Raw genomic sequence first — 15,743 nt, forward strand, 5'->3', positions numbered from 1 at the left:
TTTTTGCAGGTGTTTTCTACTATTCCTTAACCAAAAAAAAAAAAAAAAAAGAACATCCAATCTGTTCTTCTCTTTGTCAGGAACATGTTAAGCTTTGCAGCGATCAGCATTAGGGAGGATATAACCAGGTGTTCCCCTTCTGCATTTAGGCAGGTGGCTCTAGGATATTCTTCCCAGAATAATGGACAGCTAATACAGAAAATTAAATTAAAAAAAAAAATCACTTACAAATTATGGACTAAACCCCAGTGATATCTTTTGCCAGGATACTTTTGGAACAGAAAGTGCTTCCCTGCGATTGAGATCTATAAGCCACAGGGCACTTTATGTGTCTGATGCACCCTCGGGGCCATGCCTGGTGGCACGGCTCCACGTGTACCACGCTGCTGTGGAGAGGCAGGGAGCACTCATCAGGGCAGTTTTGTCATCATCAAAACCCCCCAGGAATGCCAGCTTCTGAAGGAGGGGGCTTGGAATACGCACACCTACAATTTATCTCAAGTTAACCTAATTACTGCAAGGCGAGGTCTGTCTCTGCAGGAATGGTGCAGGTGCTGTAAAAAGCAGCGACATTTGTTCTTCAGTTCTTGGAGTTGCAAAAAAAAGAGCAATTCTACCCCAATTAACTGAACGCAGCCTTACACATGTTGAACTAGACGAGCTTTTCAGCAATACAGATGCTCTGTGCCCTAGCGTATTCTAGTAGCTGACAGAGAGGCTAACCTTAATTAAGAGATTACTTTAGGAATTGCTAAATGACTTTTCAGCACCCTGCTTTTTCAGACACCTGAGCCTTGCCAAGAGCAGTCACTTAAAGGCCTTCTGGGTCATAAATGAGCACAGCAGCTCTAGAGCTGCACACCTCAGCCAGGAGGCTCACACTACTTTTTTGCTGCTTTTTTGCGTTTTTTTTACCCCCTTCTGGAAAAGCTCAACACAAGCAGCCAGGCTGACTGTGAACACGTACAGGGCAACATGCAAACCGACCTTCCAACAGCACCAAAAGAGCTCCACCCCATCAGCAGGGAATAATGTGCCAATAAAAAATATGATCTGCTTCTTTGTCTGCTACGGATCTTCACAAAGGGCTTGGTCATTAGTGACCTTAAATCACTGGCATGAAATAATATGCTTATTAACTAATTAATCCAATCTTCTGGGTTCCTGATCTTTTGGCATTTTGCTTCTGTAGCTAGCACAGATGACACAGCTGCTATAAAGATTCTGTTCATTGTTAGGCTTTTTTCCTCATGTAAATATTATATAGTTTTTTGTTTTTTGTTTTTTTTAATGATCCCTCACATGTTTAATAAGACTTGCAATAACCGAGCCCTTCTTCATTGCCACTCAAGTCAAAAGGACGCATGTGCACTGTTCGTATTTTGCTCCTGCAGAACATCTTGGAACTTTGGCAGTTCTCAATGTGCAGAGGAGCTCCTGCTTTCTCAGATGTGCTGGGGAAAAAAAGAGAAGGTGAAAACATCTGAATATTTCTTGATCTGTACAGCTACATGTTCTGAATTGTGGACTTTTACTGGAAGAGGCACCAAGCAAAGCTGCTGAGGGCTGCTAGCGGAGTTGGAGCAGTTGCTGTCACTGAGCTGCTCTCATGTTTTACGATCCAGCTCGGCGTTACAACTGTTACTAAGATCCAAGGCCAACACAATCCCCAGAGGCAGAACGCATTGGAAGTGTAGCTGCTATCCAAACGTCTCCCTTGGGGTGAACTTCTCTGGGCCTTGAAAAATAACTGAGGAGAAACTCTAAGGCCCATGCAATGCTCTAAACGTTATCAGAAGACAATCGCCAATGAAGAGGCAGATACCGACAAACCCATTATAACTGCTGGTAGTAACAAATGATGCTGACACTGGAATTGATTGGGAACTGATCCCAAAGATGCTGAGATTTCAGGGCTTTCAGTAACTTTGGTCAACCAGGTTTATACAGCAATGATAAAAAATGATTCTGTAAACTTGCTGCAAATTCTTTGCTGCTCTCCTCTGCCATACCATCGTTGTACAGTCAAGGATGTCTGCGTCGTACGTCACTGGTGCTCTTGAATTGGCAAGGAAGGGATAAAAGCATGGGAGAAAGCAGCTGGGTTTTGCAGTGTTGTATACATCGGTTTCCTGACACAATCCTTTGCTGCTATCTTTCTGGAACCCTGCTTATGTTTAATGAGAGGAAGAGGACTACACAGCTGGAAGGAAGCAAATCGGCTTCTTGAGCTCCTTGATCTCACTGAATAATGTTCCCTTGCCTCATGTTAACTCTGAAGAACAGCATGAAGGTGACCCACCCTACAGTTCCTAGGCTCCCTGAAGTCTTTTTGGGAAGTCGTGAAAATTTGGGTTTGAAGTCAGTGTCAGAACTTGTTCAAGAGACCTATGCTAGTGTAGCATCTCGTTGTTGCAGGTTTGGCAAATGAAATATCTGTGGACAGAGGTCTTGCTGCAGTACAAGGCTCTCTCCAGAAGAATAAAGGTACTCACCACCCTTACCTATCACTTGGCCTTTCCATGCTCAAGGCAGTACTTGGAAACCACGAGACAGTAATTTTGCCCCACTTTAAAAGGACCTTAGAGGTTGGCAGTGACAATTGCAGACCTAATTTCCTTGTCCTAGTGGGTAAAAGCACCTGAAGTGACGTAAACAGCAGAAAAATCTCAATGCATTACATCTTCATAGGAGAGGTAAAAAGAAATAGATGTTGCCCGTTAAGCCCCTGGCATGCGGCGCAGGCAATGACAGAGCTGACACCAAATACAACCCCCCTGTTTGGCGATACGAGGTACATGAACGACCACAGAGGAATAGACATACAGATGGATTTTTATGACATTAAGAACAACATGTTTTACAAGGGAAAGTAAAAACAAAACTGCTGTGCAAAAGCAAAGGCCAAATTAAGGAGGTATTTTGGTTTCAGGCCTGGGCACAGAAGAAGAGGGGCCAAATACTTTTTCTGAAATTAAAAGAAGGCTTTCTTCCTTTTCTAGAACCATGAACTACATTCTTTTCCATGTAAATTAAGTCCAAAATTTACAAGAAAAACATTCAGAAAATGAAATACAAATTTGCTAAAATAAATCATCTAGAATTATTTGTAGTAAGAATTTCTGCATAGGAAGTTACTCATTTATAAAAAGTGACTCTTCTAGAACCCTAAGAAATTTATTTTTAATACATATTTTTCAAAAAAAAACATACCTGGTACACCTGGCATGCAACCAAGTCTGTAAGAGCGTCAAATCAAGGGGCCCAACAGAGAGACAGAGGCACAAGGATGGGAGCTGGAATGTGCCTGGGTCTTATGAACTTCCTAACCCCAGCGTGGATGTCTAAGGTTTGCTGGCTTTGTTTCGTCTATCTCACCGGATGCTTTCCTTGGCACCAATACAGGTGAGTTTTTTTGCAGTCAACCAGACCGGTCTTCAACTATAAAATTTTGAACACTTGTGTTGATGTTAAAGAGAAGAGCTCTGACTGAAGCTTTGGCTGGGTTATTAAATTCTATATCTTAAGAACCTAATAAAAGACAAAAATAGCCTTATAAATATTTATAATTTATTCTTATTACATTTTATTTATTACTGCAGAAAGTAGGAACCATGGAAAATTGCACTGAAGTCATCAAGCTCAGCATATTATATGTGAAGGGCCATTTTTTACATTCTGGAAACCGATAAACAGAAAGAATTCTAAGTAAATCTTTTAAAGCTCCTAATCCAAGACAAACATGATGATTATGATTGCAGAAAGCTCCTGCAGGGCATTTGTAGGGTACTCTTAATAGTTTCATGTGGTAGAAATAACCCATCTCGATAGGACAGCAGCTGTAGTTAAGAGCTCGAGCACATCTGGTTATTTTACACATCCAAAAAATGGCTTCTTGTTCAGACATGCAATGACCACTAAAAAAAAAAAAAGCAAAACAAAGTATTTTCCCTGTAAAAATGTTTTCACGCTGGAACTCTGAGCTGTACCGTTGCTTTTTACAGTGGAAGTAATGGTTTTCATTGGCTCACGCTGCTACTACACCCCGCAGAATTACGGGGCTTGCTGCGCCTCCTCCTGTGCCAGCAGCTCCGGGGAGGATTCAAAGCTGCTGCGAGCTGCATTTACTGCAAGGACTCTAACCAACAAGTGAAACGTCAGATCTGCAATATCAGGATGTTTGTCACTATTTGTAATACAAAACTAAACTTAAATACATGCAAGAAGGTTATTTGCCACTTGGTCTTAAGCCCCACAGAGAAAACCAACTTCCTCGAAATTCACAGTGGAATTTGAATCATGGCCAAATTTTGCCCTCCGATGCCTGCTTTCATGGTAACTGGTTTAGGTTCCTCTTTCTGAGCAAGAAATAGAAACTCAGATCATGATGCTGTTTAGTAAATTTTGATTTCAGTCAGGAGATTCTTTCATTTTCTATAACCTGGAGCTCTTTGCTACAGGCACCATTATCCCGTCCAGATTAAGCTGATTTTGAAGCTGCTGAAATAAACCAGAAGTGGCCAGCAAATGAAACAACAATGAGAAAGCAACAAGCTTAGACTTCTCTCCTCTGACTTCTATGCACTTAACCTGAGTTATACTCTGCATACTTGAAGAAGGAAGAGGCTTTTTTTGTGAATCACCTTCGTTCTGAACTTTTTGGTCTTAGCCTCCTCATAACCTTGAAAACCAATAATGATAAAATTCCAGAAATACTACAGAGACCACAAGGGCACTTAACTAAGTGTACTGTTACAGATATGACATTTAGAATCAGGCCTGGAGTTGGCTGGACAGATTCTCTAATATAATAAAAATAGCCTTTTCTTTCCCACATTTTACTATCTGTCTTTGTTTATTCAACCATTCAGCAAACCCAGCTGGATCACAGACATTGTCATCAAAGAAACATTCTAGGTCAGCCAGAAGTGGATGCCAATTGTCTAAAAATAAATAAAGGCTTTGTCACTGGAGTATAATTTTAAGGCCCTTGTAATGAATAATGGAGAAGTAAATCTTTCCAAGGAAGTGGGATACACTGATTTCAAGCAGAAAGATTTCAGAGTTAATCTGAAATTCACAGTTTTTATGCATTCCAGATAACCTAATTTTATTTTACTTCAATAAAAACGGTACGTAGAAGACCTTATTAAGAGGTTTGGTATTGGTTTTAAATACTTAAACAGCTGCAGAATACCTTAGAAGAGAGATGAGACTAGCAATTACCTACCACATAGACAGGAAAACAAACACTGCGGTGCACCAGTTTTCAAAGGGTCACGACACAGCAGCACTGGGATAGATTTTACACTTTCTAGCTTTTCAAAGATGCTCTAACAACTACTTCAGCCCTGTAAGCATAGTAATTTACTTGAAAGCAAGTACTTCTCATCTAAAAATAAATTTCTCTACAAATTGTTTTCAAAGCTAGCTCCTCTCTGGAGAAATACAAAAGTTTTCCAGCTTCCATTTATCTACGTCCAATCAGCAGAGACAAGATTTTGTCTCGAATGTCTATTGATGAAGATAGACACTGCTAAGGGATGTGGAAACTCACTGTAAAACTAGAATTTTTGCTCTATTTGTTGTCTTCATTAATTCCTCCTACATAAAGCATTTTCCAACCAAGCATTTTCAGCTCAAGATGCCTTAAGGGGCAGGGGTGCTGAGAAGATACATTTGAGGTTTGCTTCCACCCCGTGGAATTGTGACAGTGCTTTTTGTATTGGGCAGCTTGAGATGTCAAACAAAATTACTGTAAACATGAGAGCAACACACTACAGGTATGTACTCACTCTTCCTTGGATCAGACCAAGCTGGCTTTGGATAATCTCAAGTTACCTTTTCACTACTGCATTAACCCACTGGAGAATCCTGAAGAGTTAAAAAGCGGTGCTGGACACATCGAGAACTAATCAAAAATGCACTCAAAAAGAAGTGGCATTCAGATGAACAATTTCCAGATTATTGTTAACTCAATCTGTCAATTCACCAAAGTTAGAAATACCAAGAAAGCCTATAGGCTTGAGGTTGGGTGCTGCAGTGTCAGGATCACTTACAAAGAATTAGAAATGTTGCCGTTTCAATTTTTATTTTTATTAGAAATGAATGGGTTTGCCTCCAAATCTTTCAGCTTGTTAGAATCAATTCCATCTGGCAAAATTAATACAAGTTTTACTACGAACACAATATAAGATGATAATTTATAAGGCTGCAATTTTAAAATCATTAAGCCAGATTCTAGACATGAATTCTAGATTCTCTTTGTTATCTCCCTTTCTCACACAACAAAGGGAGAACAGGAAGGTAAACTTTCCAAGTCCATCAACGAAAAAAGAGTGCAGGTTAATGTGAACCCTTGCCCTGTGATGGAACTGACTGCATGTTGTATGAATCCCCATTCTGTATGCAAAATCTTTGGACTGGTTCATTTATTATGTCAATAAAACCCTACACATTCAACTTTATAATGCAGAAATGTCACTTTTTTTTGCAAACTGTTAGTGGCTATACTCACTCCTTCATACTACCAGTGACGGTACATTTTCTAAAGTTATACTTAGCAATAGCAGGCACAGGATTTGAGGAGTAGTTTTGGCTTTCAGTTCAGCACTCAATAGATTATATGACATTAAGGGATGGACTAGATCCCCAAGAACCATAAATCCAAGTCCTAAAACAACAAAGTATGTCAATATTTCTTTTAGGAATGAGAGTCACTAAATTGATCTCCACCGAGATGTTTTTCTCTTGTTCGGTATTTTGAAATCATCAAGATAAAATGTCCAAAGAATGACACAGGAACTGAGCAAGATTCAAGTGAATATAATCCACTGCTTCTTATAAAACCAGGGAATTACTGAACACATTGCAATACTTTTGGCATTGCCTCTGTGAGATATAAGTTCTCTTACGGTTCTGACATCTGATATTGCTGTAACATGCATTAGAAATGATGTTACATCTCTTCAGGAGGAAATCCAACCAATTTCTAACTTTCCAAACGTTGCAGAAATTGTTCATAATCTAATGCAAACTATCCTGGACAAATCTTTTTTTTTTTTTTCCCCCCTAATTGGTTGGAACTCTACTGTTCCTTAAAATAAGCTTCCTAACAAAATACCTCTTTACAGTGCTCTAATTCTGCAAGTGTTACTACAACTCAAAGTTTCTTACATTTCTGAAAGTGTTCATGATAAAAATAGTCTGGAGAAAAAAAAAAATTAAACGGGGGAAAAAAAAAGAAAAAAAAAAAAAGGTTTTGCACGTTTTTCTCATCAGGTTGGATCCTAGTTTTCTATTTAAGCTATTCCAAGAAAGAAATGATTCACACTCCCCAAGTTTAAATGCTGAGAAATTTATGGTATCTTCCATCCTCACCCTGCCTGATCCAAAGAGCCTGCAAGCAATGGGAATTAAAAGCCACAGCAATGACAAGAACGTGAAACCAATGCTTCCCAGCCTCTCTGGGAGAACACGTCGGATACTTGTGACCACAAACTCGCCTTTGTTTACTCTGTTGTGAAATACTTCATATTCTGATCAGTTCTGTGGTTGCAAGAGGCTTAATGAATACAATCTGCTTTAGCGATAATACACAGACTGCTGTGAAGACAATTCCCTGTAAACATTGATATATAAACAACACCATAAAGATATAAAAGATAAAGGCTGTCTGAAGCTACTCTAAGAACAATATCATAGTATTGACACAAAACAAGTGAAAATATTTATCAACAGACCTATCCCTTCAGAAGGAAGAAATGAAAGCAGTAAGGACTCGGCAATCATCATTTTCTCCTGCCGATGAGATCCAACCAGGCAGCACTCAAAGGGAAAGGTGACAAGATCATGCAGGTTGTTCTGCACAGCTGCTATGTCCCTTAAATTAACAGAGCAGCTGAAGAGGAAAATGTAAGGATCTGGATCAACCTGGCATTATGTGTGCGGCAGCCGGACTTCCACTGCCTTGCTGCTGGCCTGGGGAGCTCAGCAACGTAGAAACACATTAAAAGATTTAAAGAACAACTTTAACACAACACACAATAGTTACAGCCAATCTTGTGTTTAGCAGTTAAACATTGTTCTGTTAGTGTAACGTGCCAATGCTTGAACCTAATGGGCTCTCTTAAAACACTGGTGTTGCTCACGTAATGGGGCTTGCTCACTTGTTCCTTGCCTTGACATTCATAGTTTCATCCTCCAGCACTCGCCTATTTGAAATATTTTCTGGCAAAATCACTTTTTTTCCTCCCAGGAATGGTGCATCTATCTTCTGCTACTGTATACTGTGCCTGCGTGGGTCGGCTCTCACGCACGAGCACCAAGCATGCTCATGAGACATCCCTGCTGCTTGCAACTGCTCCTTCCCATCGCAGGCCCAGTGTCATTTTCATGAGACAAAAACAAAAATATTATTAATGCATTAGTCTCCTATCCTTCAGTCCAATGCTGACATCACTTTCTGTACAGTGCAGGCATTCTTGTTTTCATTATTCCCTTGAACAAAATGTCAAGAGGTGACATTCAATGCTTCATCACTGCTATTCTGCAACTTTACAGTATCTCGCACAGCTCAGGGTGCAAGGTTTTTTTCATTGATCTGAGGCTACTTTAAACTTTCTAGTGCTCTCTGAAGATTTGTTTTAATCCTCAGACAGCCATAATGCATCTTTTTTAATACTTGTTTTTGAGCAGAAGAAGTGAAACCCCAAGTTTGCTACCTCTAAATAAAATCTCTAGTCACTAAAAGGCCTACTGAATTCACACGCTGACACTGGAGATAAGTTGCCTCAAGCCTTCTGCTGTAATTAATAGCTTTTACTGCTTTCTGCAAGATCCCATCCTCTGTGGTAGCTCTGGCAACTACAGGCCACATTGTGTCTGAATCTGGACGGGGGTTTGTTTGTGTAGAGTTGTTTTTGATCAGGTTGACATGTACTAAATTTAACTCTGGTCTTTGTTCCACTGTGCTTTTGGCTAAAACTCCAGAAATAATGTCTGCAAACAAAATGTCTAAGAGTTTTCTGCTTCATTGGCTAATCATATATCTGCAGTCAAAAAAATAATCTTTGTATTCTAGTGGGATATCACCCATTTGCTCTATTTGGCAATACCAGTTAGTGGCTGATGGTCAGCTGGCCTCTCAGAGACAACTCATGAAAACTTTTCACATGGCTGTATTAAGGCCAAAACCTCCTCCTCTGTCTGACGGTACCAGTGCATAATTTATTTAGCAACTGCTACCTACTGGTTCCTGGCCTTCAGTCCCAATTACACAGAGGTAGAAGAAGTGCACAAAGGCTTAGGTCAGCTCTGTACTGTCACAGTCCTGGGGCTCCCTATGGTGTTTTTTTTTCTTTTTTTTTTTTTTCTTGTGTTTTTGTTGTTGTTGCCTTTGTTTGTTTTGGTGTGGAGGGGCTAGGGAAAGATTTTCAATCAAGTCTGTAAGTCATTTTTACCCATCAGCATTCACAGCCTGCTGGTTCAGACTATTTCTTACGTAGGAACCTCCTGCTTCGGACTCAAAGCCTTGCTGTTAACATGACCTTTTCTCCACACCCCTTGTTCTTCTCTAATCGTGTGACCCTGCAGGATCTGACACACTACGTTACAATTTCTTTCTCTCTTTTTAAACTCAGCTGTGTGTTGCCTCTTCTGCAATCCACTCCTCTAAACACCCAGATGCAGCCCCCCGCTCCCACACTCACTAGGCCAGCACCTGCCCAGCCCAAGCCATGCTGCGAGCCCAAAGCCCACAGGAACTCCTTTGTGGCTTCTCCTCACCCTTGTGCCCCAGCTCACCCGGCCTCCAGACATCCTCCTCTCATCCTCCCAGTCCTCCCCCAGTGCAGGAGCTGACCTCCACCCCGAACATCTCCTCAGCTTCAAGCACACGCCATCTTCGGCCTACTCCGCGGGGCCCTCTCCTCCACACGAGCTCTGGTGTCCATGAGTCAGTCAGTCCAACTCCGGCATATTATTTATCTCCTTTCCTCCCTGCTGAGGACATATCCAAATATAGTGACAGTGCTGCTGAGACTCAGAAGAGATTTTTCTAGCACATGAATGCAGCCGACACTGCTGCAATGACCGTGCGCCCAGTCAGTAAATTCTTCTGGCAGGCCAAATTGCCCCCCTGGGCTGTCCGTTGGCCATCACTGCTATCAAAATCACGCTGTAATTTTCAACAGAGCATCTCCAGCACTGAGCTGAACTCAGATGATAATCTGAGAAAACCGTCACTTTTAAAAAGATTAAAATCCATATAAAAATGGAATTTTGCTTTTTATGGGCCCTCGTTACAGGCCTCCCATCTTTGTGAGGAGGCAGAGCTGCTGGATGAAACAAAACAAAATGTTTAACACACACAGAGCTGGGCTCCAGCTCTATGATCCATGTGCTTCGTGGCTTCAGGTCTCTCCTCCTGTGGTGTTTTGTATTCCACACCACGCCTGCAGCACCAGACCCGTGCAGTTTCTGCTACAAACTGAGCGCCTTGCTTTGATGGACAAATTCTACCGCTTTGAAAAGCATTTTGCTGCTGAGTTTTTTTTCCATCAGATTACAATCGCGATCTCATCTCTTATCATGCTAAATCACACTAACAATAAAAAACCTTCAAAATTGAAAAAATGGCTCTTGAAAGTTTGATTAGTCACAGGATTTTCTATGATTTCAACCTCTTTTACTACATTCTGCCTATGAAGGTAAAAATAAATCTCTCCCCTATATTTCAGATCTTCCTGGAATGCAGCACTGCTCTAATTTCTTCAATCCAATTTCACAGTTACATTTTTTTTCCCTTTCAGTTGAAAGAAAATTGCTAAGTGCATCAAGTGTGTCAAAACCAGCTTCTGCTGCCCAACTGCATTCCTTTTTGTTGTACTCAGTCCATTCGGGCTTAAACGTTCCTGAACACCTAGCACATTTCAGCTCCAATGCATGTTGGTTTAAATCCTCCATTCTCCCACTGAGGATATCCTCCGTTTCCTTTTTATGCCTGGTACAACATGGAATTCAATGATCCCATGAGACTTCTGAAAGACTGTATGTGTTCATTTCTGTGTTTTGATATATATATATATTTATTTGTTTTATGTTCTGTTCCAAGTTGGCAGCCCAAAATAACAGCATACGGTTGATAACCCTCTACAAATATCTTGCCTCGAAAACTCAGCTCGTAAAGGAGCTGTCCCTAATGCCATACCGTGCTGGTCAAGGAACATTTCAGTTCTGCTGTCTGAAATTAAGCATAATCATTAACTCTAAATCCATCACCTTTTTTTTTTTTTTTTCTGAGATATGTACAACTGGATCACATTTTAAGGTTTATTTTTTTTACACATTGCACAGTGATATAAAGCTATAGGATTTGATATGCAAGAGCACGATAGTGGTCTGTTACTTGGAAAGAGCAATGATCTGGCACAATTAAGTTTGTTTTAGAATATAAATATTTTAGAACTCCCACATTGCTATCAGGAAAGGCTGTGCAGGAAGGATTGACTATATAACATGGGACTGACTTGTAATGAATAAAGATGGTATCAACAAGGACTGATTCAACAGAGACGATGGTAACACAAAAATAACAAACCACCAAGCAGGAAATGAAAACAAAAAAGTGATGCTCCCTTATGTTTTCTGATCTCAATTACCACTCGCTCTCAAATGTTGTAATTTTTACATGAAGTCATAACTTGAGATCACATTTATGGTGTTGTGCCAGAACCTTTGTGTTCCTGCCCACATTGGGATAAAAGAGCCGAAAGCCTGGCAGAGAGCAAGCTGCTGAAATTATACCTGGCAGTCACGAAGGAACCCGAGGGACTGAGTTGCCCAAATCACTCTGAATTTGAGAAAGGCTGCTAGGCTTTTGAAACCAGTTGAACAAAAGTGGCACGAGCATACTTCAAAGGCGCTAGTGCAGTATATTCATGAAGTTTCAGCAAAAAGCACAACCAAGAAGGAATGTCAGGCCAGGAAGGAGCCAGAAAAGCAGCCTTTGATGGGGCTATGAGAACCGAGACCAGGGGAAACCAAAGCAAAGCCAAAATAAGAAGATCCTAAAGGAGCCAAACTTTTCCTGGAGCAACTGAAGAAAAAAGATGCCAAAGACTATCCTGAGGGAGAAACAAGTCCCTGATTAGACATATGGAGACATATGGGGAGTAGAGAAAGTCTACTTTTTGACCTAAAAGAAACAGTTCAAAAAGGCTTCAAAGAACGGCACATAAATGATGTTTTTATTTAAGCTAATTCTTAAGATGTTGCCACATAATCCTGAGAATAGAAGATCCATGCTGTTTTTCGTAGAAAATAAACCTCCAGAATCAAAATAATTCTAAAGCAACTTCAAATTTCCAGCTAAGATGCAATTAATGTTCCAATATAAGAGAAGTCTGTGCAAAACTGCAAGTCAAGAGCCGGTTTCTGTCAAGCTTCTGCCCTCAAAAACAAAGCTTCCTTGCTTCCTATCAAAATACGAAATACATGCTTTCAAAATAGAAAAATAAGGTTTGTGCTACTTTTAGTGGACATGTAATACAACCTTATTTCTAAAAAAAAAAAAAAAAAGATCTGAGACCTCCCTTCTGTCTGCATTTTTCCTCCCCTTTAAAGTAGCTTTGTCAAAACAAGTCTCTTAGCTACAAAACTTCAATCTTTGCATTATCCGTAACAATCACAGATAGGAAGTAAACAGCGTAAGGTTCAAGTAACTTTCTCTCAGAGTGCATCACCTGCTCAGTGCTTCTAAGGGACACAGAACTGTGCTCTGCATGGTCATAGCTGAGAAGTCATCTTTATTTCTTTTTAAAATTCATCTCCCATGGCACTTGCAGCACAGCTACATAGGCTACATGCTTGGGAAGACAGATTTATATGCGTTTATTCTTCATTTCACAGGCAGAGGGACCACATATGTTATTAAATCTAACAGACAACTTCAAAAAGTCAAGATCTTGCGCTTACAGAGCTGGGCACAAATCATTCCTTCTGCTAAGACGCTATCCACAACAATACAGATAGTGTCACTTGAACCATAAAATGTAACGGCCCATAAAACTAAATACATCAGAGGCACACAGAAGACAGCTACCATTATTATTACTATCATTGTGAAAGTTCACACTTTTTAAAAAGATTATTCTAAAACAGAATGGATTATCTTTTTTTTTAAACAATACAAAATAATTGTGACTTTCATTTTTCCCCTTTGATATATTTTGGTTTAAGTATTGAAAAATTAAATCATTTTTGTGCATATGTATATGTTTTCACCCCCATATATTCAACACGTTTACTTATTATTCTGCAGCTTTTCTCAGTGAAGCGAAAACAGAAAAAACTTTCTGAATCGGGAAAGCGAGGAAGTCAGGGGACTTTTTAGCTTTCAGTTTTTGCACTCTGTCAGGTTGAAAAAAGCGAGGTTTTTTATTTCATTCAAACATTTTGCACCAATTTCTGCTCTAATAATAATTACAGTAAAAATGCAAACAGATGACAAATCAATTTATCATCTTCATAAAATGTTTTACTTGAAATGGAAAATGCAATTCTCAACAAATCCAACATTTGGAATTAATATACCATTTGTATGAATTTAGAAAAATTTCAAAATAAATGTCAGTTGTTGTACTGACATCAAGATCTGACTTTAATAAAAAACAAACCAATTAATTGCAATGGCTGAAGTTTGGGACATAAGTTCTTTTCTTGATCAGTACTGTTTGCAAATGCTTGGAATAACAGCTGCTGGATGCCATGTGTCATTACAGAATTTCATCAGGGGAAAACCACCGACTTGTTAGTTGCATTTTCCTGGTCTGAGGAAAACAAATTTAAGGAGACATTATTCACTTTCAAGGGATAATTTAAATAGCATTGATTTTTTTTTTTAAGGAAATATACTTTCGGCTTTTACAGTTATGCATTACTCTCAATTAAAAGGTTTTTCATTACAGGAAATTCTTAGGACAGAAAAATACTGATTTGTCTGAAAATTTAAAGTAATTAAGGAGAGAAACAATGAGGTAGGTCAAAAGCTTTCTCAGTCGGTATTGACATTTGAGAAGCTCAATTCCACTGTTATAATTTCACAATTTTTATAGACTTTAGATAGAGGCTGAAAGGAAAGACTCTTCTACTTAATATTTCAGGCTGGGAAAAGTTATAAAATGAGCAATAAATGAACCTATAAAACAATCTGTCCTAGTCTGATGTAATAGAACTGGAAATAAGATTAAAACTGGGTTAATAAGCATGGAATGTCCTTAATTCACTCTTGAAGATGCTGGCTTCCAACACAGCACAGAAGTCATCAGCCTTCACCAAAGCTAATGAACCTTTAATTTACTTATTGTTCACTATAGCGTGATTGCACACTGAAAGTGCTACAGGAAACAAGGACTGATACCCAGGCATTAGTGCTGCTACTGCTGACAACAAGATCAAGAGCTGTAACATCGTCCCTTTGGTCAACTTACTCTGCAACATTCCACAAATTTTTTTTGTTCCTCTGACTCCTAGATTCGCCGCAAGTTTCCATCACAACTTTCTAGAAAAACAAGGGATACTGAATTGTTGTACAGAGCAGAAGGAATTTACAATTCAGTGATACTTACTGCAGCTTCTAGCAGTGTAGCAAGCTATTAAATGTGCTGCTCTACTATAAAAACATATGTCCAGAGAAAAAGAGGGGCCAATTCTGAATTCAGATGTTCTGATTTTATAATGGCGTCATTCCTTTTTTGTTAACAGTCTGTCTCGATCTAAACTATCATCGGTGGCCAAAACTCTGCTCTGGTAAAGGTCAGTGACAGATTTTTTTTAAAATCAAGTTTGACAGCAGCCTCAAAATATATTCCACTACACTCCCGTAATAGTGAAAAGTACTCTACTCAACACATGGAAAACTACAGCATGCGTGTATCATCAATAAAAAAAACTCCAGAAAGTCACACGGTACATCAAGACCTGTATTCTTCAAAGCTAATGATGTAAATTAAGCTTTCCCAAAGGAAAGGAGAATTTCTAATGAAGACATTTGCAGCTGATGTACCTAGTGAATGCTTTTACATAATCGTATTTTCTAAAAGAACAGATCAAAGTGTCCCTGAACAGTTTTACCTACCCATTTCTGGTTCAATCATTCAGAATCCTGAATTTCCTCAACTACTGCTAATCTACTCCAACAGCATACACAGACCCAGATGAAGGCCATAGTAATTTGGAGAATCTATGGAAGAAGGATCTGTTCCTCAGGTTTTGGGCTTCATTAACTTCATGAGTGATTTTTTTTATTGTTAAGAGTCCAGTGTTGAACTTATTGGACACCAAATAATAGTAAAACTCTTAGCATCACTTGGAAAAGAATTCAGCCAGTGCAAATGTTCCTGACAGTTCCATTCCCATTATTCAGGATTAAGTCATATTTCGTTTAACTCGGAACAGATGATTCACTGATCACTCCTTTCCCCATGTTTCTGATAGAATCTCTGAGGTATCACCACTGACAACAAAAAATACACACCAAAAGCTAAAATTATTTGGTATTTTCCTATACACCTTTGAAGATCAATGTCCTGTTCCCAGGTACTGCACAGATACACAGACAGAACAGATATTTTATTTTTTTTAGGAAACCTGCAGTCTGGTTTCACACCAAAATGCAAACAACTCATATGTGGGTGAGACATACAAAGAGGGAACTTTGTTGACAAAAACTTTATCTTTGCTAA

At 39.4% G+C, this 15,743-nt stretch overlaps 1 protein-coding gene across 7 annotated transcripts in view; it reads right to left on the reverse strand.

Annotated features, from left to right (window-relative positions):
* The window catches only part of BANP (BTG3 associated nuclear protein), a 144,918-nt gene that overhangs the window by 39,683 nt on the left and 89,492 nt on the right, over nucleotides 1-15,743 (reverse strand). For 2 of the 7 annotated variants that reach the window (XM_072043900.1, XM_072043899.1), the window contains exons 12-13: nucleotides 14,490-14,560; nucleotides 13,796-13,829 (exon numbers count right to left, since the gene is read on the reverse strand). The exons of the other annotated variants lie outside the window; for them this stretch is intronic. In XM_072043900.1, the coding sequence (XP_071900001.1) occupies nucleotides 13,811-13,829; nucleotides 14,490-14,560 (90 nt within the window). In that variant the 3' untranslated portion in view covers nucleotides 13,796-13,810. Of the gene's footprint in view, nucleotides 1-13,795; nucleotides 13,830-14,489; nucleotides 14,561-15,743 lie in introns of those variants that run through there. 7 annotated transcript variants of the gene reach the window in all.

This window comes from Anas platyrhynchos, chromosome 12 (assembly GCF_047663525.1).
Source record: "Anas platyrhynchos isolate ZD024472 breed Pekin duck chromosome 12, IASCAAS_PekinDuck_T2T, whole genome shotgun sequence".
Lineage (NCBI taxonomy): Eukaryota > Metazoa > Chordata > Aves > Anseriformes > Anatidae > Anas > Anas platyrhynchos.